Source organism: Haemaphysalis longicornis, unplaced genomic scaffold (assembly GCF_048455015.1).
Source record: "Haemaphysalis longicornis isolate Haplotype H1 unplaced genomic scaffold, Haemaphysalis longicornis Haplotype H1 scaffold_6, whole genome shotgun sequence".
Taxonomy (NCBI): domain Eukaryota; kingdom Metazoa; phylum Arthropoda; class Arachnida; order Ixodida; family Ixodidae; genus Haemaphysalis; species Haemaphysalis longicornis.
In genome coordinates this window covers 48,567,888-48,591,105 of record NW_027526407.1, presented here as the reverse complement: position 1 = coordinate 48,591,105, position 23,218 = coordinate 48,567,888, and the positions used below count along the sequence as shown (strand labels likewise).

Genomic DNA, 23,218 nt, shown 5'->3' with positions numbered 1-23,218 from the left:
CCACCTGGCGGGCATTTTTTCTTCACTTTCTTTCTTTCTTTCCAAATTCTTAATCTGTTTCAATGATCTACCACATCCTCCCCTTTGCTTTCCGAGGTTTTCTCGACTGCCAACCCTTATTTCTGTGTTATTTTCAACGAGCCCCTCATTTCCTATTCTGATTCGCTATATATATATATATATATATATATATATATATATATGAGTCCACCGATTGTGTAAGACGCGTCACATTGAAACAGCTGCCGCTGGCAGCTGCCTGCACTGATGACAAATCACGCCCGTCTTTTAAACGATGGACAACCAAAGCTGAAAGAAAAAAAACCTTCACTTCGTCCCTTTTTTGCTTTAATGAAACAACGTGTAAACGAAGCAACAAACGCGCACTCGTGGCAGTACACGCCATTAATAATAGCTCACAGTACGAACTGAGGTACGAATTGAAGGGGTGCATTTACATGCCGCTGAAAAAATAGCGCCACATTCGATCGTAAGTAGCTGTGGCTAGGATCAAAAGTAGGAGAAATAACACCAGAAAAAAAAAAGGTCATTTCGAAAAAACAAAGTAAACATTCGGCAGCCGAATAATAACCAAAGTACGTGGTACAGTACTGCCCCATTATTAGCCCAACTCTCCAAAGAAGAAAGCAAAGGCAGAGCAAAGAAGGTGAGGGGATTGTCAGGCGGGCTCCGGCACAAAAAGAAAAAAAAAAAAGAGAGAGAGAAAAAAAAACGACACTCGCAAAAACGGAAAGAAGAGGTAGTGTACCGTTCGGCGAATCGATGATTAATCTTGTCGGTCGGTCGATAATCAATAGAAACGCACGCGCGGGTAGCTATTTTTTCCTTCCGTCTCACGAAACCAGTACGAAGTGGCCAGCCAAGTTTTTTTCTCCTTCTTTGTTTAAAGGGAACATCAGATATGCCTGACTGGGGAAACCTTCGAGCGATGGCGACCACAGGGTAATGGTTGGTCACCATGCGGGTCGCGCCGCGGTTTCTAAAGTTTCTTTTTTTTTATTTGTGGAGGGGGCGATCGAAGGCACTTGCGTCTGAAAGTAAGGACCGATACGGGGCCGTGAGAACACAGCTTTGCGCCGATAGTGCCATTCCACGTGTCAACAGCAAAATTCCCAGAGTGCCACGACGTAAGTAATTATGGTCAGGCGCTAGACAAACACGTAAAGACTCCCACACGTAACATTATATATATATATATATATATATATATATATATATATATATATATATATATATATATATATATATATATATAGAAACTGTCCTGCGATATGGTGAAGCAGATGAGAGCTGAAGACTGTCAGTGCGAAGTGAACGCATTCGACTTTAACGCTGCAGCCAGTGCGAAAAAGGGAATCGGGGGGAGCCCCCTCAACGAGCAGATCGTACTCACGCGAGAAGGTTACAGCTCAATGTTGCAAGCAATTGTGCGCCACATCCTTCATCGGTCAACACAAGCAAATTTATTTCGGCACGTTTTTCGCCTCCGCATGACGACAAAATTCCAGGGTAGCCAGCAATAATACTGCCGCGAGAAGCACGTTGAACCCGTTAGAGAATAAAATGAAGAATAAAAATATCAGATTTAACGAGAAACACGGGGGGACTAGGTGGTATGCACATGCGAACGAATGGGAAAGCTCTCACGGCATGCACGACGTCACATTACGGGCGTGGACAAATGCACATAAACGAAAGTACAGACAGCCCGAAAAATTTACACCTTACGGCCGATACACCGAGAAACTGATGACGGAAAAAAAACAAATTGTGCATCTTGAGAGAGAGAGAGAGAGAGAGAGAGAGAGAGAGAGAGAGAGAGAAAAACAAGAACAACGCGACGAAAGGCCTCACGGCAAAGGCAGTCCCGACAGAAACGGTACGACGAAGCTGATGAGGATTGATTCCCAATAAAGCGAGCAAAATAGAGCAGCCCCGAACCCCGCGGGGTGCAGTTAGCGCCCTATGTCGACGCAGTTCTCCGAGCAGGGCAAACGCGATACCGTCGGCGACGCGAACGCGGGCCCACGTACAGAAAGGCAGGGCTACAATGGAGCGGCCGGGCAGCGCTATTCACTGCGGGCTCTTACTCGTGAATGTGGAGACGTTGGAAATAGAAACGGAGAAGCTGAATCGCGAAGATTTCGCGCTAGTCGGCGGCAACAACGAAGTCGGATGCACAAGCCTAGTCGAGTCGATTCGATTCGAGTCGCCGGAGAGATCACACTCACAAATATGACTTACAACTTACGAATCGCCAATATTATCCATGGGAGCCACGGGTAAATACGCAGCACCTCAGTGCCGAAATGAGTTTAATAGGATAGGATAGGGAAAACTTCATTGGGGCCTGCGAATAAAGTCCTATTGCTAGGTCTTATGACTTGTCCGAAGTCGTCACCGCAGATGTAGCCAACCGGCTAGGGGTCCCCGTGCCTGGCCAGCGCCACGATGACTCGCTGGACAGCCTGGAGTTGAAGATTTTGGTCTTCAGTCCAGACTCCACACCGCCTCCTCGAAGGCAGGCGGCATCGTTCTTGTGTTTTATTCGTCCGGGTATGCGAGGCAATGTGTTTGAGCCTTGCTGGGGCTTTGCGACACACACGACAGGTGGCATCCGGGTATGTCACCCGGTACATCTTAGAATCTTTTAACAACGAAGCTGGTGAGAAAATCATTAGAGTTTGGTGTCCGCAGTTAAAAACCAAGAAAATTAAGCGCGGATGTTAGCACGTTTCTTGCGGCGACCACCCGACAGATAAAAAAAAAAAACACACAATGCGACCGCCCAGCGTCCCAGGCGCACGTTTGTCCAGCCACGCATACCCACTTATGGGGATTGGCCAAGATTGGCCAATAAATAAATAAATAAATAAATAAATAAATAAATAAATAAATAAATAAATAAATAAATAAATAAATAAATAAATAAAATACTGCAGCGTTCGCCATAATCTTGGCAATACTTGCTCGGAAAGAGAAAGAAGACACGTCATAGCATACGCCCCTCCAAGGTTAAGTCCGATGACTATCACTTCCAAAAAGATGAAAGAAGATCACACGTATACCAACAATGATGGAGTAAAGGTCGTGGCGGCAGTGATGAAGAAGCAAATCGGCTGCAATCGTGGACTTAATAAACCGCCGTGATGATCATGAAGGTTGCGTACAGATTCGCAACCTTCAAGTCTTACGCGTTAGTGTGAGCTTCCTTCATTTTTTTTTAAAGGAAAACCATAAACAGCGAACACATGCGGCACAATGAGACTCCTCTTCGACCATAAATGCCGTCGCCGAAGGGTAAACGCAGTGAAGTATTAACTGCAATGCGAGAAAAAAATGACACCACCTTCCCGCGAGGGAACCCTGGATTGATGCGAAGCATCTCGGAGGTTCCGAAACGTAACGAGATTTGGTATCCAAATAACGAAAAATGACGGAACTCCGGACGGCGCAGCATGACTCAACCGAAGCAGCAACTGAGGGAGCGGCGCGCGGACCGGGTTTATTATATAGAGCAGATGGAGTGAAGAGGAGATGAGAGAGGAGACGCGCATGCGCGCGCGCAGCTGCGGTGATGAGTAGCGCACGCGCCATCGCACAGCTGGCGTGGAGAGGGGGAGAGTGGGAGAAGCGCGTGCGCTATCGCACAGCTGGTGGGGAGAGGGGGAGAGGTGCGGACGGACGACGGACGGACGACAGAGCCGAGAGCAAGAGATGCTTTGCATCTAAAAGTGATCCCGTGGCCTGAGGTGGGAGATTGGATGACTAAAAGAAAAACAAATAGCGCACCACAGCGACGCTGCCTTTTAAGGCAATGTACACGCCAGACATGCCATAACACTACGTGTATAAAAATATACAACTGGTGTAGAATTTGTCGACTTGCTGATAAGTGCGTGAGGTCCACGGGCGAAGGCTTCATGGAATGCGGTTCGTCCACAGCTTTAATAAGTGAACTCCCAATCAGCTGATCGAAGAGGTTAGAGAGGCGCGTGTCGACCGCACCTATAAGCCACGTGCATTGCCAGAAAAAGCACACGTGCTCTCACCAAAATAAACCTGGAGAGGCAATGTAGAAAGTTTGCTTCACCGCAAAACTAGTGTCTCTGCGCACAGCATTTTTCAGAGAGGCGCGAAACTCCTCTCCGGCAACTTTCCCCTTTGGCCTGCGAAAACGGTCTGCTTCACCGCCGTACTGCTCAGCGTACCGCTGTGCACGCTTTACAGGCACACGAAACAAGGGTTAAGGCTTGGACGAGTTGGTGTATGATTACAAAGAGGGGAATAGCGCAACACATACGAAACACAAGACAACCACGAGCGCTGACTTACAACTGAATTTATTTTTCGGCATGTCACGTATATAAGCTGACAGTAAAAAAATAACGAAAAGTATAAAAAGAGAAAAAAAAAAACCCACGAAAGCTGCAGATAACACAGACGGTCGTCACGCTGCATCCGACGCCATGTGCCACAAATACGTGCTGAACTAACTGTGGGACAGAAAATTAATCTCTTTTTGCGAAAGGGACAACGAGGGTACACTGACCCACTTTTCTTTTCGGCGTTCTATTTCAGCGGCTTCAATAATTTCTCTAGTTAATTTGTCTTTGTGTTTTGCAATGACCTGTGTTTTTGGAAGATTGGGGCGCAGCCGCGACAATCCCGACAGTGGACACCTAAGTGACCAATAATCGCCTTATGTGCGTTATAGTTGTGTACTTCTAATCTTTCATTAAGGCACCGCCCCGTTTGGCCTACGTACGTTTCCCCACACGACAGCGGAACTGAATAGGCGACGCCTTTGACACACTCAACAAAACGGTTATCGTGCTTTACAGAGCAAGACTGCATTGTTCTTTCGGTCTGTTGACTCACGAACACACGGCGGAAAACTTGTTAGGCGCGGAAAATACAACTTTGACATTAGCTCTTTTTCCTATCTTTTTCAAATTGTGCGCTATCCGGAGCATGTAAGGAATAACAGTTAGTTCATCACCTTTCTTGCGTTCTACGGCTGCTTGGCTGTCCTGTTCCTCCTCTTTTTGATCGCTGCATTATTTATTCTGCTACTGATGCTAACAGCTGCTTGGGGTACCCCGCTATCAGAAGCCGGTCAGCCTCTTTGCGAAAGCTCTTTCTTCTATCGAGTTAAAACAAGACTTGTTCAGGGCATTTTTAAAGCACATGGTTATGATGGACCTTTTCACGAGTTTAGAAGGGGATGAGTCAAAAGGTAGAAGCGGTACGTTCGCACGTGTATCGTACGCCCAGCACTTGCGATTGAGCGAAAAATGAAGCTTCAGATCTAAAAACCGGATAGTTCTGCCTATGGGAAGATAAAAAGTTAAAACCAAAGGCTTAAAACACAGACGAAAATGACCTAGTACCTGAAACATTAACGCTTTCAGACCCGCTTCGTCGGTGTTAACAACTAATAAAATGTCATCAACGTAACGGGCAATTTTGGTTACTTGTGGTATCTTCAATTGGTCATGCAGAATGCGATGAAGGTGCGCTAAGAAGAACTCACTTAAAATTGGTGCCATGCAAGATCCGATACAAGTTCCGCATGACTGAATGTAAAGCTTTTCATCCAAGTTGTGGAAGTTGGAGTTTAGGTACACCGTCAACAGCTCTAAAAATTCTTGTACTGACACACCCGTACTATTTTGAAACGCGACGGAACCGTACTTGTCGATGCACTCCTCAACACAAAGCAACAGTTCACGATGTGGCAAACAGTAATACAAATCTTTTACGTCAAAAGAGCATGCCATATAGGTTTTGTCATTACAATTCATTACAACCCGAAACACGCGCGCAGGTATTTGCCTTCCCCTTCACTCCTCCACCCCTCCTCTAAGGCTTCCCAAAAGGTCAGTTTCTCCGCATAGCTTTTCCTCATGCGAAAGTGCAACCTTCACCGGAAACAAAAAACGAACGCCCAGCAGCTTTTGCCCGTTTTCAAAACTGCAAGCTTGCTTCCCCGCTATAGTAGTCATTCTGCGGCAGAGCACCCTTTACAGGGGCCCAAAACGTGGCCCAGTTGTTATCTGCACTTCGGGGCGCATAATTTCGCCGCAGTTCCAGTAGCTCCGTGGTGCGCACCTTACACAGCGACGGCAAGAACTTGCGCTGCCATTTAGGCATACACTAAAGGTCTCCTCGATTTGGCTACACTTTCTGCACTAGTTCACAAAAGTGTCGTGCAAGTGCAGCGCCAGTTCTTTCAGTGCGAGTGCAGCCGTACACTAGCGCTTTCCGTGCAGCGGCCGAATCGAGGGCAAAAGTGCACAAACGTCGTCTGCTGCGGTCCGTGTTTGCGCGCTCGCGTTTTTTTTTTTCAAAATGGCGTCACCCAGCACTCATCTTGTGTTTCGTACACAAGTTCACTATCTCGTTGCACGTGACGACCATTCTCGTCTAAAACTAGGCAGGAGGGGGGAGAATACCCCGACGAGGGTTTTCCTCTCATCCCTCCCAACGCAGGATCACGTAATAAAGTCTCTCTCTCTCTCTCTCTCTCTCTCTCTCTCTCTCTCACCACAAAATGCGCCAAAGCACGCTGCACCTTGCACGAGACGAGAACTCGCACAGAGGCTAGTGCAGATGTGTAGAAGAACTCGTGCAGCACAGCGTCAAATCGAGGGCCGAAGTGCAGGTGGCGCTAGCTGCACTGGCAAATCGAGTGCGAGAGTGCTGCCCCGCCTCAACCGGTGCAGAAAGTGTAGCCAAATCGAGGAGACCATAACATACATTGCGACAGGCACTGCACCGCTAGAAGTGACATCACTCATAGCTAGAAAGTTTTTTTAGCACGTGAATTATTAAAGAACGCCCCGGCGCACGTCACACGCCCGGCGCTACCCTGTCTGTTGCCGCTGTTTTACACAACGAAGTCGCTAGAAGAGCCTCGAATGACGAAAAAAGAAATCAACCGCAGAAAAATAGACGAAGACGACTGGCGTTGACGTTGTCGGTACGGTACAGTGTCAGTGTCACGTTGCCGAAAAGGGAGAAAAAATTGCGATCGGGACTGAGTCTCTCCTCCTTTCGGCGGCGTCTCGAGCAAATCTGTATCGATTCAAGAGAGACGACGGAAATGTTTCGCGCGTCGCTTCCGTTTTGCTCTCGTGTCGCACCCACCCTCCCTCTGTCTCGGGTGGCGGAGGTACGGGGGACCTAGTGTAGCGAGCAGTGAGCGGCACACGAGGAAAGAACGATCGCAAAGGCATCCGAGCAAACGGTACGGAAATCGTATTCCCTGGAGCCTCCCTTTCGCTTTCAATCAAAATTTAGGAGGGCCGAAGGTCCCAAGGTTGACACTTTCTACAAAACAACAAATGACCGTACGAAGGCGAGAGTGCAGAAAATAGATACGGGAAGACAAAACGGCATTTTCTCCAGGCATATCCGTCAGAGCTCGACTATAATACGGCTAAACGTCATTCTGGACTGCTGTAGCCTGTACGGTGCAACGAACAGGCATACACAATTTCAGAAAATCCCGCGTGGGGACTGCGACATAATGAGTTAACGCTCTTTCCATGTGCTGATTTGAGTTCACACACCTCTACGTATATGTTCGCCTCGGAGGCCCTGAGGCTTTTTTTTTTGAAGCAAAGCTTTTTACCTCTACCCCCCAAGGGTTCTTTCGCGACCGTTGGTGTCACCAGAAAACTCCAGCGAACAAATAAAATAATTTACTGGCACCGCCGGGAATTGAACCTGGAACTAATAGACTAACAAAGCGAGAGCCCGTTGTCTTACCGATTTAGCTACGAGCCCACGCGAAGACAGGAAAGACAGGTGGTGTACTCACCAAGCACATCTACGGGTTTACCCCCCTGCGTTCTCGCTGAATGCCACGTGAAAGCGTCACGCGACCACTCACGCCCGTCTAGCGGCCCTGTGCGCACCTTGCTCATGTGCTAAGAGTTACAAAAATTAAAAGAAGCTCACAACAATACATGGCATCTCACTTCTAGTACGCCAATGTGCTAAAGCCCGTGGCCTCCAATGTTCACGTAAAAAATCACAGCTCCTTGTCGTCCGCCATCACGCCAAATCAAAGAATACATTCAAATACTCCTTGAGGAGTGAGAGGGTAGTCACCGATTTCCAGCAAGCCTACTGGAATTACCAGTCGGGTTGGGTGTCCTGACCTGCACTGCGCGTGCTAAAAACCACTCCCCAAACGGTTCCATTCAGCTCATCGGGACACCCCCTCACGCTTCGATGGAGGGCAACAAATACGCCCACCCAACAAGCCTGAGCTTTTACCTCCCGTGCTATGGAGCTGCACGAGGACAGTCACCCGCTTGTCACGTTCAGGGAGATAACCCAGCATTATGGCCTTCTGAGACAGACCGTACCTTCGCCTTACCCTGACCTTTCCAGAGAACAACAAACTACCCTACGGCTCATACAATCCGGGCTCATTCCCACAGCCTACGCGTCTTCACTTAATGCATCCGAATCGCTACGACGCTGAATGTAAATTTTGCTCAGAAGTAGGAACACTCCGCCCCGTAATCAGTGTGTGCGACTTTAGCCCTGAGCACCTTCCTCTCTTTCCGTCAACTACCAAACGAGAGCAATGGGAGATGCTGCTGTCCAGGCCCTCTCTACCTACCCAGCTTCAGCGGGTGGACAGAACACAGGCCGCCCGGACTGCACATGGGCCCCACAGAAGGAGGAATCACTCCCCAGGGCTACACTCTGGGCCGTTCAGAAATCTGAACAGAAGTATTTCTTCCCCCTTCTCCTCCTTCTCTGCCGCAAATCTCGTTGCCTCCGTCCGCGGCGCAGAGACGGAGAAGTCAGATCGTCTAACACCGGGTTGGAGCTTACTTTAATTTTATAAAACAAGTGTCCACTCTTGTGGTACACCAATACAACTCAACTAAAAACTGTTCATGCATCAGGCATTCGTTAAACCTTACCAAGAATATCTCTTCGAAGTAATAAATGGTGTGGTTAAGCGCATTTCCCTTTTCTCTGGTTTTACTATTTGTAGAGCGATGTGAGTGAATTAAAGTGACGTCGCATGGGTAATCGTTATGGGTGATGTTTACAGCTTTGCTTTTTAACCACATTCACGAAGTGGATTGGCGCGATTTTTTTTCGATTAAGCTCATTTTATTTACAATAGGTCGCACGAACGTATCTTGACTGCCCTATCAACGTCCCTGGATAATGCTATCAACTCCCCGGATGCGCACGTAGGGAGGCTAGCAGACATCATGAGGTAGAGAGGCGACTCTCGCCAACACTCTCGCTTCCACCACTTCTGCGGAGCGGGCAACCGGGCTGGGACGACTAGACCCACTTGCTCGTAGGATTTAACGCGCCGACGCAACGCAGGCGATGAGGCGCGCCGTAGTGGAGGGCTCCGGAATATTTTTGAACACTTGGGGATCTTTAACGTGCGCCGAAATCACGTACACACGGGCGCTTTTGCTTTTCGCATGCACCAGAAAAGCGGCCGCCCGACTAGAGCTACTAGAGCCGTCGTGTAGCTACACACATTTCGTGTCTTTGAAACCTGTCACGAATCCACTAGTCCCGGCCAAAATCCGGACAGGTCAACGCGACGGAAATACGCTGCCGGAATTTTAGGCCCGGGGCATACGCGTACTTGCGCCGGAAGGCGTGGCCGAGAAGTGGTCCCGGGAGCGGGCCCAGCAGCGCGAAATACACGTTCTTTCAGTCGGATGCCCCAGCAAATGTCTGCGGGGGTTTGGCTATAAGAACGCGCACGGATTAAAACGTTCAATTAATGTTCGCCAATAGAGAGGGAACATTGCGAATTAAGGAAACCCACTTTGACATGCATCATCACAAGGCTAGAAAGAAGGTCTGGGCGCTAGCGAGTAGTACGCTCGACGCGGTTAAGTACAACTACGAAACGGCGGATGAACTCATTTTGCGGAAACACGAAGACAGAGATATCGAAGGGCGCCCGTTGAGCTTCTTCCACATGCAGTTCATGCGCGCACACCTGCCGCCTCCGGGTTCGCAGAAGATGCTGGTTACCGCACGGCCACCGAAAATAGCTGCGCAACTTTGTCCACCGCCATCAGTGATTCGTTAGCGACTAAGGATCACGCAACGCTGCACAGAGAAGTTGGTGCTCGTATATAATATACCCCACGTCTAGGCAGAATCCAGCATCGTTGTTGAACGAACAGAGGGACCAGCTAAACAACGACACTTTTCACGGAGCAAGAGAACGACGCATTTTCTTCACCAAGCGACAGACACGCCTCGACAACTTCCGCCGCACCGTTCGGCTCGAGCGAGCAGCGGGTTGTGAGCGCAATGCCGAGTTATGAACGCAACGTTAGTCCCAGCGCTAGGACGTTGTGATGACTTCCAACACCTGCTACAAAACGGAGGCCGCAGCTCTGTCCTTCTGCGATATCGTGCGCGCGCCAACGACAAGTCAAGTCGGTTCGGGCAATCTCCTACGAGCACGCAATCACAGCCAGGGTGCCGACAAGTAAAGGGCGAAGACCGCGCTGCGCCAACAAAGCGAAATCCTGTCTTCCGAGACTTGGCTTTCTCTCTCCCTCTCACGCGCGCGCGCTCACAGCAATCAGGTGTAACGCCACGGAAGGCGGAGGGGGGCGGCAGCGAGAAATGGATGTGCGCGCGGACTCGTTCTGGCGTGCGCCAACGAACAGAATACGCGCGAAGCTAAGCAACCCTCTCTTTCCGACTTACGACGGTGCAGTAGCAGGCGCGTCCGCTGGGCGTCCAACCGCCCACGGGGATTGGTGCTCGGAGCCTTTGGGGAACACGGTAGGGGGCATTGCCCTCCGCGGGCGACGACGAATGACTTCGGCCACGGGGAACGAGGCGCCGGAGAGTGTGACGAGGAGTAGACAGGACTGCAGCGACAACGTCACCCGAAACGCCAGCCAGTCACAACAAAAGCACCCGAGAAGCGAATTTGCACCCGGAGTGCGTTCTGCACGAGTGCAGAGGGAAATGCGCAATCTCGGCCGCCCCCACTTGGGCCGTGTTTGCGCATCGAGGAGAATAGGGCCCACCAACGTGCGCTAGGCGTGAAGCATAATACTCACAAGGAGGGGGGGAAGTGGAGCTCGCCTTGTTGGAAAAGTCCGTCACAAATAGGTTTAAACGTGGAGACGGCGACGGGCGTACTGTTGTTGAACTTCCTCCGGAATACCTTGTTCAAAACAAAACAAAACTCCCGAGCACTCATTGCCAAAAATAAAATAAAATTCACTCATCTCCACGAAGTGAATCATGACGAGTGGGCGAAGCACTGGGAATCGCTCTTACCGTAAATCACCCGTGGCATTGTCCACTCGCGCGTGCAAATGAGTTACAACGCGTGTGTACAGTATATACAATTCCAATCCAATCCATTTCAATCCAAATCCAATCCAATACAATCCAATCCGATGCTCCTCGCGCATGCGCAACACTGTGTACACGGACGCCAAGGCACGGACAAAGCAAGGTCCTAAGGTGCTTCGCACCTAAAAAAGAAAGAAAGAAAACGCGTAAAAATTGCTTTTTCGCAGAACGCGTGCGCGTCGACTACGGATACTCTAAAGTGTGGACTTCATTTCTGCGAGCCAGTGTGGTGTATGCAGGTGGTAAGTGAGCGCTGAACAACGATCACGTCGTTATATGGGTACAAAGCGACTACTGGGCGTTTAATGAATGAACGAAGGAAACGAATGCGTGCGGTTCGGGACCTAGTTTCCCATTTGCAAGCTTAATCGCTAGCCCGTGTCGGTTCGGGCTTGGTTAGTCCAAACCGAAACATTACTGTTTCCCACCTTTGCAACGGCCAGGCTGGGCCAAAACGTAAAAAAACATTCACTAGAGTCGTATAAGCCCGACACGACGTTCTAGTGCCATCAATACACGACAGGCATCGCGTTAGTCGAGTGATTTTCCTTACCTGCAAAACACAGCGGATAATGGCGCGAATAACACCGCGAATCGATACACGGATACGGTACCGGCGGGGCACCGGGGTACGGGCGGGGCACCGGGGTACGGGCGGGGCACCGGTAAAACGGAACCAACTAATGAACTGTTTAAAAGATGGCGTCCAATTTTAATCGCTGCGGCCTCCGCATGTCGACTAACCACACCGAAACGCTGGCAAACTTCGTTAAAGTTCAGCTCACGTTTATCACGTATCGTATTAGCAAAGCGTTTCAAATAAACAGCAATGGCGGTAATAGTTCTGGCTGAACGTTTTTGACAGCCCGCTCCGCTACCGACGGCCCGCTCAGCACAAGCGGACCCAGCAGCGGCAAGGCTTTTAGATAACCTATAACCGTGTCTACCTGGACGGGGAATCATTCGCGTCACCGTTCATGCCCTGTGCGTGTGTAGATCACAACTTCGTGTACAAAAATAAATACGAGAATTGGTATTTCTGTGGCTCAAATAAAGCAAAATACCCTGGTTGACTGCCTTACTTCAACTTCTTTATACAATTTAGTTGCTGACGTAATATAACGGTCTTAAACGGTCTTAAAGGAGCCATGAAGAGAAAATACAACTTTGTTTAATTTGAAAGAACTAGGATTCAGTATCCCACTCGGCTCCATTAGAGCCACTAAAGATGTTTTTTTAACGAAAAAAAAGCAAGAAGTATTTAAAAACTTTCCAATTTTGCGTCACAGTGACGTGTTATGAGCAAAATGACGTCATACGGGCCAAGAATAAAACATAATTTTCAGTGCGTTAAGTGCACGTTAGCATTCAAGTGATGCGGCCAAATGGAACTAGAGGCCCCATTACAGACGTCCAGTCGTGTGTCGTCGCGACAGGTCAGTTAGGCGGCCGCCAATCGCACAAACAAGGTTCTGTGACGTCATAGAAAAGTTGCGGGAAATTGGCTAGGGGGTGGCGACTACTTCACACGTTTTCTTTAATATCTCCGTTACTTCTTCGAAGATTGCGATGATATTTGCATCATTGTTATCGGGACTAAGCAGTCTTTCTAACAAACCCAACTTGTATTCTGTCTTCATGTCTCCTTCGAAGGCTGTCTTTCTTGGAGATGCATAGAAGTAGGCTCGCGCTTCGGTCGACGGCTTTCGCTTCAGTTCTAAAACTCGCCCAGGTGCGTGACACCTCTGCGTACTCGGAAGTGCTTTCGCGGTGTCGTCGCTCACGTTCCAACTGAAGAAACGGAGTTCGCAGTGGCGAGCTCGCCTCGCTGGGGGCCGCCATCTTGGAATTCCGCGCATCAGCGTAAGGCATCACTCACACAGCCGTTTTTCACCCCGTCACGTCACCGTCTTCCGATCATTGCGACGGTTTCTCGGGCTATTTCTCGTCGAAAACGGTGCGACGGGAAGCCGAGCTCTACGTTTCCGTTCCGTTCCGTACGTTACTATGCCCCGCGGTAAACCAACCAATCAGAAAGCTTAAATTTTTTTACGGCTAAATTTAGCGAAAAGTGAGCACACGGTTTTTCAAAGTAAAAATCTAAGCCAATATTTGTTTTTGCATTACAGCAATCTAATGGCCTTCTATCGTACACACACACACACACACACACACACACACACACACACACACACACACACACACATATATATATATATATATATATATATATATATATATATATATATATATATATATATATATATATATATCACTTTTTTTTTTTACTTTTCAGATTAAGCCCGCGCAATTCCAGGCTAAAGTGATCACTAGGCAAACGACCCTGTACTCTGATGGAGAGTTTCAGTAGGAACACTACTCCGTTACGTCTCTGTCGCGGTTTTTTGACGTGACGGTGCCTCGACGGAGAAGGTGACGGCTGTGTAAATGAGGCCTAAGCTGCTGCGACGGTCCGCCCAGCGAGCCCGGCGAGCGGAGCGGGGCTGTAGCGGGGCTCGGCTCTGGCAACGCCGCTTGCGCAGGAGCGTGCCACGCATGCGCAGTGACGCTCTCGCTTGCTATCGGAGTAGAGCGGACCGTCAAAAATCTTATCAGTGGCTTAGCTTGGCTATGCCAGGATATAAGTAACGTGAGCTAACGTTCAGCTGGTTATTCTTAGGTTTCCTGGTTGTCTAGGATTAGCTGATTATCATGGTTACTGCTGCTAAAACTTTCATATCCAATCCAATCCAACCGCGGCAGCGGCTCCGGCGCGCCAGCTGTGCGACGTAAGACGTCACTGCTCCGCGCACATGCGCAGCACGGCTCGCCAGGAGCCACGCGGAACTGCTCAATCTTGGCCAGTGTAGCTTACGCTACGAAACAGTCAGCTAAAACTCTCTATTATCTCATCCGAAGTCTATCCTGAGATGAGGTAAGCGGAGTTTTTTTTCGCAGCTACCGCGTTCAAAGACGCGACCCAGCGCACAGATGTACCGAGCTTCAAAACAACTAAGCTCAACTTCCCCCTCCCAGCAACGCTTTCGGCGCAAGAAAGGACCGCGCCTGCAGTCTACGGCGTAGCCGGAAAAACAACGCAACGCCCACGACGACGCCGCTGCCTGTTGTTCCGTTCCCGCCGAGAGAGGGGAGAGAGAGAGAGAGATAATCATGCACGCCAACGGTTCGCTCGTAAATCATTGAGCACCTCGTCGGGCATAAATCAACCCCCCTTCTCCGTTGCTCCGCTGCGGGAGCGGGTCGACTGTTTGTTTCTGCTATCCATCAATGTGCCGAAGGCTGGCCGTTTCCGCTCCACTACTGGCCTCTTCTTCTCGCTGACACACAAAGCCGTCCATCCATCATTAAAAGTTCACGCAGGCCGTACTAAGTACGCTCCGGGCGAGCCAGCTAGACACAGAGTGGCACAAACCGAGCTCAGCTGAAAACTCGGGAGTAACGCGGAAATCGCCGCTGCGCTGCGTTGAGAAGTGGGCGTCATCGTAGGCACGCACAATTAAAAAAAATGAGGGGGGGGGGGGGTGTATAATGCGCCGAGGTACACGAGGGCTATGGGGCGCGCCGTAGTGGAAGGCCCGTCCGGATTAATGTCGACCGACCGGGGATCTTTAATAATGTGCGCCGAAGTCTCGCGCGCAGGCGTTTACGCGTTTCGCCTCCACCTGAGAACCGGCCACCGCGACCGGGATCGCGCCCGCGTCCTCCGTGGCTGGGGTGGTTGGAGTTTGGAATGCGATGGGCAACAGATGATCAATTATGATAACGCGGAGAAAAGGCGATACAAGTTTATAGCGATGTTCACGCACCTATCCCAGCGAACACGACTGGTGACAATATTAAAATTAGGCCTGTTATCGTAAATCATATTTTAAAGGCGAACATTTTCACTTAAAAAAATGCCTTATAGAAGTGTTTTCTTTTTTTGCCTGAAAAGTCGCCACGCTTCTCGTTTTTGATACCGCAAACAACGAAAACTATAAAAAAAGCAGCATTTGGCCCCCTTTACGCATCGCGCGACGGAAGTTTAACCAAAAGAAAAAAAAAAGCACCCTTCAGCGTCGCCGCAGTACGTAGGCTCAAAAGTTTCCCAACTTCCGCCGGCGACGACGCAAAGCCGCCTCAACGACGTCTGGCGTTAACTCGCCCGAGAAAAGTTCACGCTAAAGAGCCCTTTTTCGACCATTACAACACCCACGCACGTCTAACAATCCGCACTTATTTCAAGTAGCGGACGGCGCGCGCGCGCGCGCTGTCAAGTGCGTCGTCGCCTGCTGCTGCTGCTGCTGCTGCTGCGGTTAATCCGCGAGACCATCCGCGCAAAACTAGAGCTCCAGGAGCAGCCGGAGAAAAGTAGAGATTTGAGGAGGAGAAAGGGCGGGAAAACACACAGCGCGCGTGGTTGCCCCAAAATAACGGTTCCCGTTTCCGCCACTCCAAAGTTGAGAGACGACATAAAAGCGCTCTCGCTGCGCCGCGCTTGAACGACGCAACATTTTTTTCCCCGTCAAAGCATGCACTGTTCCGGAAACAGACGAAGAAACCTGCGCCAGCGATCCGCGAGCAGACAATGCGAAAGAAAGGAAAGACAAGAAAGAAAGAAAGAAAGAAAGAAAGAAAGAAAGAAAGAAAGAAAGAAAGAAAGTAAGAAAGAAAGAAAGAAAGAAAGAAAGAAAAAAGAAACAAAGAAAGGAAAGATATGGAAGAAAGAAAGAAAGAACGAAGGGAGAGAGAAAGCAGAGAGAGATAAAGAAGATAAGCCCATAATCCTCGTAATTCCAGTGGCAGCAGCAAAGCGACGCATCTCCGCAAAACTCTAGGCCTCCCCGCTATTGTGCTAGTCACTTAGGATAACTTGAGGAAAGAAAAAGAAATGAGAAAGCGGGAGGAGGTCGGGAATGCATACATCTAAAAAGGCCTAGTACAACGACGTCGAAATAGTCCCACCCACGAACGGCGGCTCGGTACAAAAGCCGGGCGGCGGGGAGGGGGAGGCTTCTAATGGACGTTAGTTTTCATAAGCGGCGACCGCGAGCTGCTGTTTCCGTGGTCGCGCGCGCGCGCCCCACAAAAGGCGCACCTTAATGGCGAAGCGGCCGTTATGCCGCACGCCAGGAACCAGTTACAAGTGCTCAGCACACCCGCGCCGGCGGCTTTGTGCGCTAAGGGGCGGCTTTCTGAGCGCCGGCTTTTCACCTGGGCGTCGTGAAAGAAGAAAATAGAAAGGGTTCAAGTTGTCAAGATAAAAAAAAAAGAAAAAAAAAAAGAAAAAAAAGAGGAGGAATACGAAGAAGCCATTCCGCTTTCACGCGCCGTTGAGACGCAACGGAGCGGCCGCCGAAAAAAAAGGGGTTTCCGCTCTCTCGGCACTGCGGTTAACGGGAAAGCTAACAGGGCGAAATCGCCTCCGCGAATACCGGGGCTTTGTTTCACGGATTCGCGAAGCACGATCCTCGGTCCGCGAAATATACGGGGCATGAGCGGAAGGTAAAATAACCGCACGACCGTGAAGCAAAATGACATTACATTGTTCTCGTTGTACAACGAAGCTGTTAGTCTCTGGCTGGTCGGGATTTTTTCCAACGTTTCGTGCGGAAAATGGAGGACGAAGCGAGAAGAGAAAGACAAAAAAAAAAAACCGAATCCAGCAAGACATTGAACACAATACAGCCATTCACGTGCTGCTAAACATAAAACTGACGTTTCTCCATTGCCTGCGCGAGAAAAACACGCCAACGTCGGAAACAACAACAACAAAAAAATGGCTGCGGCTTGGCTGAGCTAACCTTGCATGTGCAAAGCAAGAGCTTGGCTTAGTCTGGTTGAGACTTGGTTGTAGCCGTGGCTACAACTACAAAGGCTACAACTTGGTTGTAGCCTTTGATGTAGCCGTGTTGCCGACCACGGCTCAAAGCGTGCAACGGGGCGTTCATTCACGGCTAACGCGCCGTTCCTCTTCGGCGGGCGCGAGACGAGTCACGTGACCGGAGACGACCCAGTGGCGCATGCATGGGAGGCTGCGGGGGTTGTCGTCTGCGGATCAGCTGATCGGCCGCTACCGCGGCGGTGGCCGCCGCTCACATGAGCAGAACGACTTAAAACGAGGACTTGTGCGCAGCGCCGAAAGCGGGCCAGGCGAATCACGCGATGCGCTTCGCCGGGGGTGTGTCTCCGGTCAAAATGTTAACTCGCGCATCCTCCGCGAAACCGCTGGACAAAAGTAGTAAAGCTTCGCTTTAAAAAGCTTCAAGCGCACACCACAACCAACTAACTGCACAGCCAGCCGGCGATCACGTGGACACCGCCTGCCGCCAAGATGCGGCAAGGTAGCACGGGAAACGCAGAGAATAGAGCGAGCAGATCGGCTCCTCACAAGTAGTGCGGTCGCGACAGTGGTCATATGCCCTACCGGATGACAGGGTACTAATGTGACGAACGAATGGGGCCGCACTCACCTTCATGGTCTGCGAGTGGTTCATGGCCTTGATGGCGTTGATGGCACACTGTCTACTGGCGTACGTGACGAAGGCGCAGCCTGTGAAACAGAGGGAGGGGAAGGAGAGAGTGGCGACGGTTATTATTAGGCATCACGGCCATCATGCTCAATACAAAATCAAAGCACCTTGCTTAAGAAAAAAGATGGTTCAAACGCGAAGCTTTCTTCCATGCAGCCCGAGTCAAAGCAAAAAAGTCCAAAACCCCCTCTCCCAAAGTCCACTTCAACTCGGCCAAACTCCAAGGCCAGCGTCCAACCTCACACCACCAACGTTCAAAGCCACCGTACAGCCCTGCTTAGAGAATGCATTTCATCAACATCATTATCTCTAGCAGCTCCGTACTTCCAAATTATATTTTGGGTGATACGAGAGGTCCGTTAGGTGTGCAAAGACATGCCATTTTTGTTACATCGTGTGCGTTTGATGTACGTTTTGTGAAACCCACTGTTCAAAGTCGGCTTTCCTGCAAAAAGTTTTTACTCGGACGCCAACGCCATCTTTAACAACGGTCCTTAGTTTGAAAAAAAAAAAAAAAAAAGAAAGAGAAGCCTGGACAGCAAGTGTACACGCGCATTTTTATATGCGTCGCGCTACCGTTAACCCTACGGCAAAGAAGGTAAGGGAAACAAGGCACGTTGAACGGGTAGGATAAGCTTCATCGCGAGATTAATCAAACGACTAGACCTTGTTCCCAACAACACACGGTGCATAGACGACCACAGTGCCGCAATTTTCTCTGCCCAATTTGCACCAATATCCTACAACGAAGGTTTTGGTTACGATAATCCAGAAGCTTTGCATAGTCGCCGTGCGCGAAGCTTTAAAACGGCGTACGGACATAGCCAAGAAAACCCCAGCCACAATTGATTCACGGTCCCAATTTCCACGGTGTCATACGGTGCAAAAAAAAAAAAAAAATCGACTCGAGCTTATAAAAGAATAAAAATCTCGTTTACGCCGTTTACCATGTCTAATAATGTTGTGCAGTAAAACAAATGTCAGCAAAGCAAGACAGACAGACAGTGCGGCCGAAGTCAAGCAATTTTTGGCTTGGAGATAGGGAGTTCCTCAATCTCAGAGCGACACACTGCAACCTCTGAAAAGCGTAAACAAAAGAAAAAAAAAGTACTCCACCGTTAGTTTTCAAGCAGAAGGTGTACCGCGAGTTGCCCCCCCGGACGGCACTGTTCGGCGCAAGATAACGGGAGTTTCCATTTTTTAGTCCCCCTGCATGCGGCCAGCCGGTTCGATTTCGACGTTTTTCGCGAGACCACCGCAACATCCCCCAAGAGACAGGGAACTTGGCGAGAAAACTGTGGGCGCGCTGCGCGTATACGTTTATAGAAAGTGTGGAAAGGCACGGGGCCCGAGACGGGACGTCGAGCGGGAAACATTTACTCCTAAAAGCGGCGACTACAGCCCAGCAAACGAGGCCCGTGTTGCTCCGGGCGTCTGGAACACGAAACCCAGGGGGTGGTACCCCCATGGACCAAGAGTTTCCCCTACGGTGTTGGCCGCTATCTCGGAGAGCCACCTTGCCGCACGTACTACGTCCGAACGCTCCCGTTCACCTCTTCCTCAAGAATAATTTAAGGAGAGAGAGAAAAAAAGACAGCTCAGACAAACACCGCTGAAGAACAGTGCGCGCGAACGCGGCCCAACAACAACCCTCTCGCCTTCCCAACCGAGCACAAAGAAACAAACTGCAGACGCTGCAGCACTCCACGATTGTTAGACGCAACACCCGACTTTCTACAGGACCGCGCAGATTTCTACGACGGCACGACGTACACTAATGTGAATGATTACTGCGAGAATCCGGCTACCACAGCGCAACGACGCTTAAATTCATTTAGATAGGTAAATGTCCGGGGGGCATTACATAAAAGGGGCGGGATTTAAAAAGAAAAACATTTAAAAAAAACTCCCACCTCCCCTCGCGGGAACCCCTGTGTAGATGCGACGCATAGGCGGAGCGGCGAAGGGAACGCGTTTTATAGCGCTCATAACGTTGAGGGGTCTGCGTAAGCTGGTCCCAGTCGATGACGACGTTGGCGTACTTGTAAAGCGGCGTGGACTCTAGGTGTTTGAGCCAAGCGTGGATGTTGCTTCGCCGGAGAACGGCACACCGGTTATATGCGCAGCGCGCCCGAAGGAGAGGAAACCGCGGAAGAGAGAGTACTGCACATGCGCCGGCCCCAGCGCGTCTGCCGCGGCTATGACGCAACGCAATCCAACACAATGCACTTTAATCCAATCCAATCCAAATCCAATCCAACCGAATCCAAGCCAAGCCAAGCCAAGCCAATCAAATCAAATTCAATCCAATGCCCCTCGCGAGAGAGTGTTCGTTATCGGAGAGGAGAGGGGGTGAGCGGCGGAGAGCGCAGCTCGCGCGGCGAGGAGAATGGCAGAGGGGTGGACAACGCCGACGACGCCGGAGGGACAAGGCGAGTGAATCAGATGCTCTGCATCTAAAACACGTCGTAACAGCATTGTTGTAGATTATAAATAAAACACATGAACAGAAAAAAAAAAAATTCTCGGGACACTGCTCAAGTGCTTTGAAAGTAAAAGCCTGGCGTTCTATCGTGACAGGCACCTTTATACAGACGTGCGCAAATCAACACAGCAGCGATGCTATTTTGCCGCCCGTAATCCCTCGTAGTCCATTTTAATCTAGCTAAATACACATTAATCCATCCTAGAACACCTTAACCTCCTTTATTCAATCTTATATTTGCACTTTTGTACAGCCGCTGGTTGCCGAGTAAGCGCATGGTTAATGCTCTCCGTTCCTGCTCTGGTGACCTGGGTTCAAATCCCACCCGAACACAAATGTGTTTTTATTCTCTTTAAAGAAAAAAAAACTGATTTCTCAGTCATAGGAATCGGTAACCACGAAAGCGAAATGTGCAGCGAAATCAGCAGCTGAGCATGATTTGCGGGTCGACGGCTGTCTTGTGGGTGTGCTTGGCGAGCGACGTCCTGTTGGCGGGTCGCTTCAGAAAAGGTGCACTGGCGTCATTTCCGTGAAATCTTAGCGTATCCCGGCATAAAACACTTTCGTGTTAAAATATAAAACCCGAAAACGAACAACCCGAAGTATAACGTACTCTTTGGTACTAAAGGTTGCTTCCCCGCAAAAAGACCCTGAGTGCAGAGGTGCGCCCTTTAAGGCCGCTTGCATCGGTGTACTGGCGTCACTTTCATGGCGGATACGACGTGACATCTTCGTGAACACCGGAATAAAACACTTCCGTGTTAAAACAAAACCTGAATGCTTCAATGCACACCACAAATTATCATTTCCAAAGATACCACTTATCATTGAATGCCGGCCTGAAAGAGAACTAAGTTCACGGCGCGAACATACGCAGAAATAAAAGCCTAAAAAGCCACGGAAAAAACACTGAAGAAAGCAGGTGCGCACGTGTCTCCGTCCTGTTTTTCTCGCGCATGGACTAGCAGCGCAGCGAGAAAAAGAGCCATTTTCACCGAGTCACGGCGAAGAGGGACATTTAGAAACAGATCTGAGGAAACAAACGTACGTAAAAACGGAGCAGGAAACGGACCAGGGTAGCCAGACATAAGCTATGCGGCCGGCATACAGAAGAAAAACCGCCCGGGCGGCAAAAACTACCGCGGCAAGGCTAATTCGGTTGGAGGGGGCGATGAGAAGGCAGAGAGATGAAAACACGGGGCCAAGTTCGCTAAGCGAAAAACCAAAAACAAAAAAAAAACAGGTTGATATTCTGAACAGCGAAACTTCCAGGTCATTGCGAAGAGCAGCAGCTCGCGTTAGCGTAATTAGGTTAGAGCCATAATCTGGTTACTGAGCCTCACTGCGCTAGAATCAGAGAGTCAAGAGCGAAAAAAAAAAAAAAAAAAAAACAATGGGTAGCATATGTTTTACCTAAAATGTGTACGAAAAAAAAAAAAAAAAAAGCTGCTTCGTACACGGCGCGGGTTACCACTTTGGCCAGCCACGACAGACGGCCGGAGCTAATGCAAATTTCTCGGCATTGCCGCAGCAGCTCCGCACATCAATTATCGTTGCTGCGCGCACGGACAAAGCGAAGCTGACGTGAGGGTGCTGACGAAGCAGAGTTCAAGGCGACGAACTTCGATCCGGATTTCGGAGATGACTTTTCAGGCGAGCGTGCTGCGCGAGTTTTAACAAGGTTAGGCCCTCCGGCGGCGAAGTTCTCGAAACAATTCATTTCTTCCGCCTGTTCGTCCGTTAAAAGCTACACGAAAGGCGCGCCCGAGATGGTAAAGGAAGTTTCGGCCAATACTTGAAATGAAAAGTTGGGGGGGGGGGGGAATGAAGTGCACGAAGAGTAATGAACGGCGGAGCGTTAGAAGGGGTGAAAGGAGGAAGAATGGAAGGCAAGGACAGAACGAACGAATAAAGGATAAGAAATCGTCTACCGAAGCAAGGAAACAAGGAAAGAATGAAAAAAAAGAAAAGAAAAGAAAGCGAAATTTGGGGGTTTCATGCTGCTGGTGAACGAGAAGCAGAGAGGGGAATATTGCCTAGGTCAGTTACCACCTGTAACAGGGGACAGAAGTATTTTGTGCCTTTTTGTGCCTGCCCTAAGCAGCGCTAGTAATAAACCAAAAGTGTAAAACATGGTAAGATGACACGTCATCACCCCGCTACAAAGGGGAAGCCAATAGCAATCATCATCATCATCATGTGTCGAGGCTACTCCTGGTCAGATATTTCGGACCTGCAGGGGAACGAAAAATTTACGCACCTCCACGAAGTTAATCACGCACCTCCACGAAGTTAATCATGACGAGTGGGCGAAGCACTGGGGATGGTTCTTACCGTAAATCACCCGTGGCATTACCCACTCGCGCAATTAAATGAGATACAACGCGCGTGTTCAGTGTATACCATTCCATTCCAATCCAATCCAATCCAATCCAATCCAATCCAATCCTATGCTATGCTCCTCGCCCATGTGCAATACTGTGTACACGGACGCCAAGCCCCGGACAAAGCGATGTCCTAATGTGCTTTGCCCCTAAAATAGCCCGAATAAAAAAAAGAGCAGACCGAAAATCCGTGAGTGATTACTCCTATGGTATAACTGGCGGTTCCTCGAGAAAGTCCGGAATATCCAACAAGTCCGAATTTTCGGAATCCGAAAAAACGGTGCGCCGTTGTACAGGGCTCCTCTGGATTGATTTCGACCATCCGGGGATCTTTAATGTGCGCCGAAATATCGCCACACGGGCGTTTTAGCTTTTCGCCGCCATCTGAAAAACGGCCG

The 23,218-nt window shown here is 49.7% G+C and overlaps 1 protein-coding gene across 21 annotated transcripts in view; it reads right to left on the bottom strand.

Annotated features, from left to right (window-relative positions):
* Nucleotides 1-23,218, bottom strand: part of LOC144142598 (CUGBP Elav-like family member 1-A) — a 479,679-nt gene that overhangs the window by 63,360 nt on the left and 393,101 nt on the right. For all 21 annotated transcript variants that reach the window (XM_077674225.1, XM_077674223.1, XM_077674226.1 and 18 more), the window contains one exon: nt 17,892-17,971. In XM_077674225.1, the coding sequence (XP_077530351.1) occupies nt 17,892-17,971 (80 nt within the window). The remainder of the gene's footprint in view (nt 1-17,891; nt 17,972-23,218) is intronic.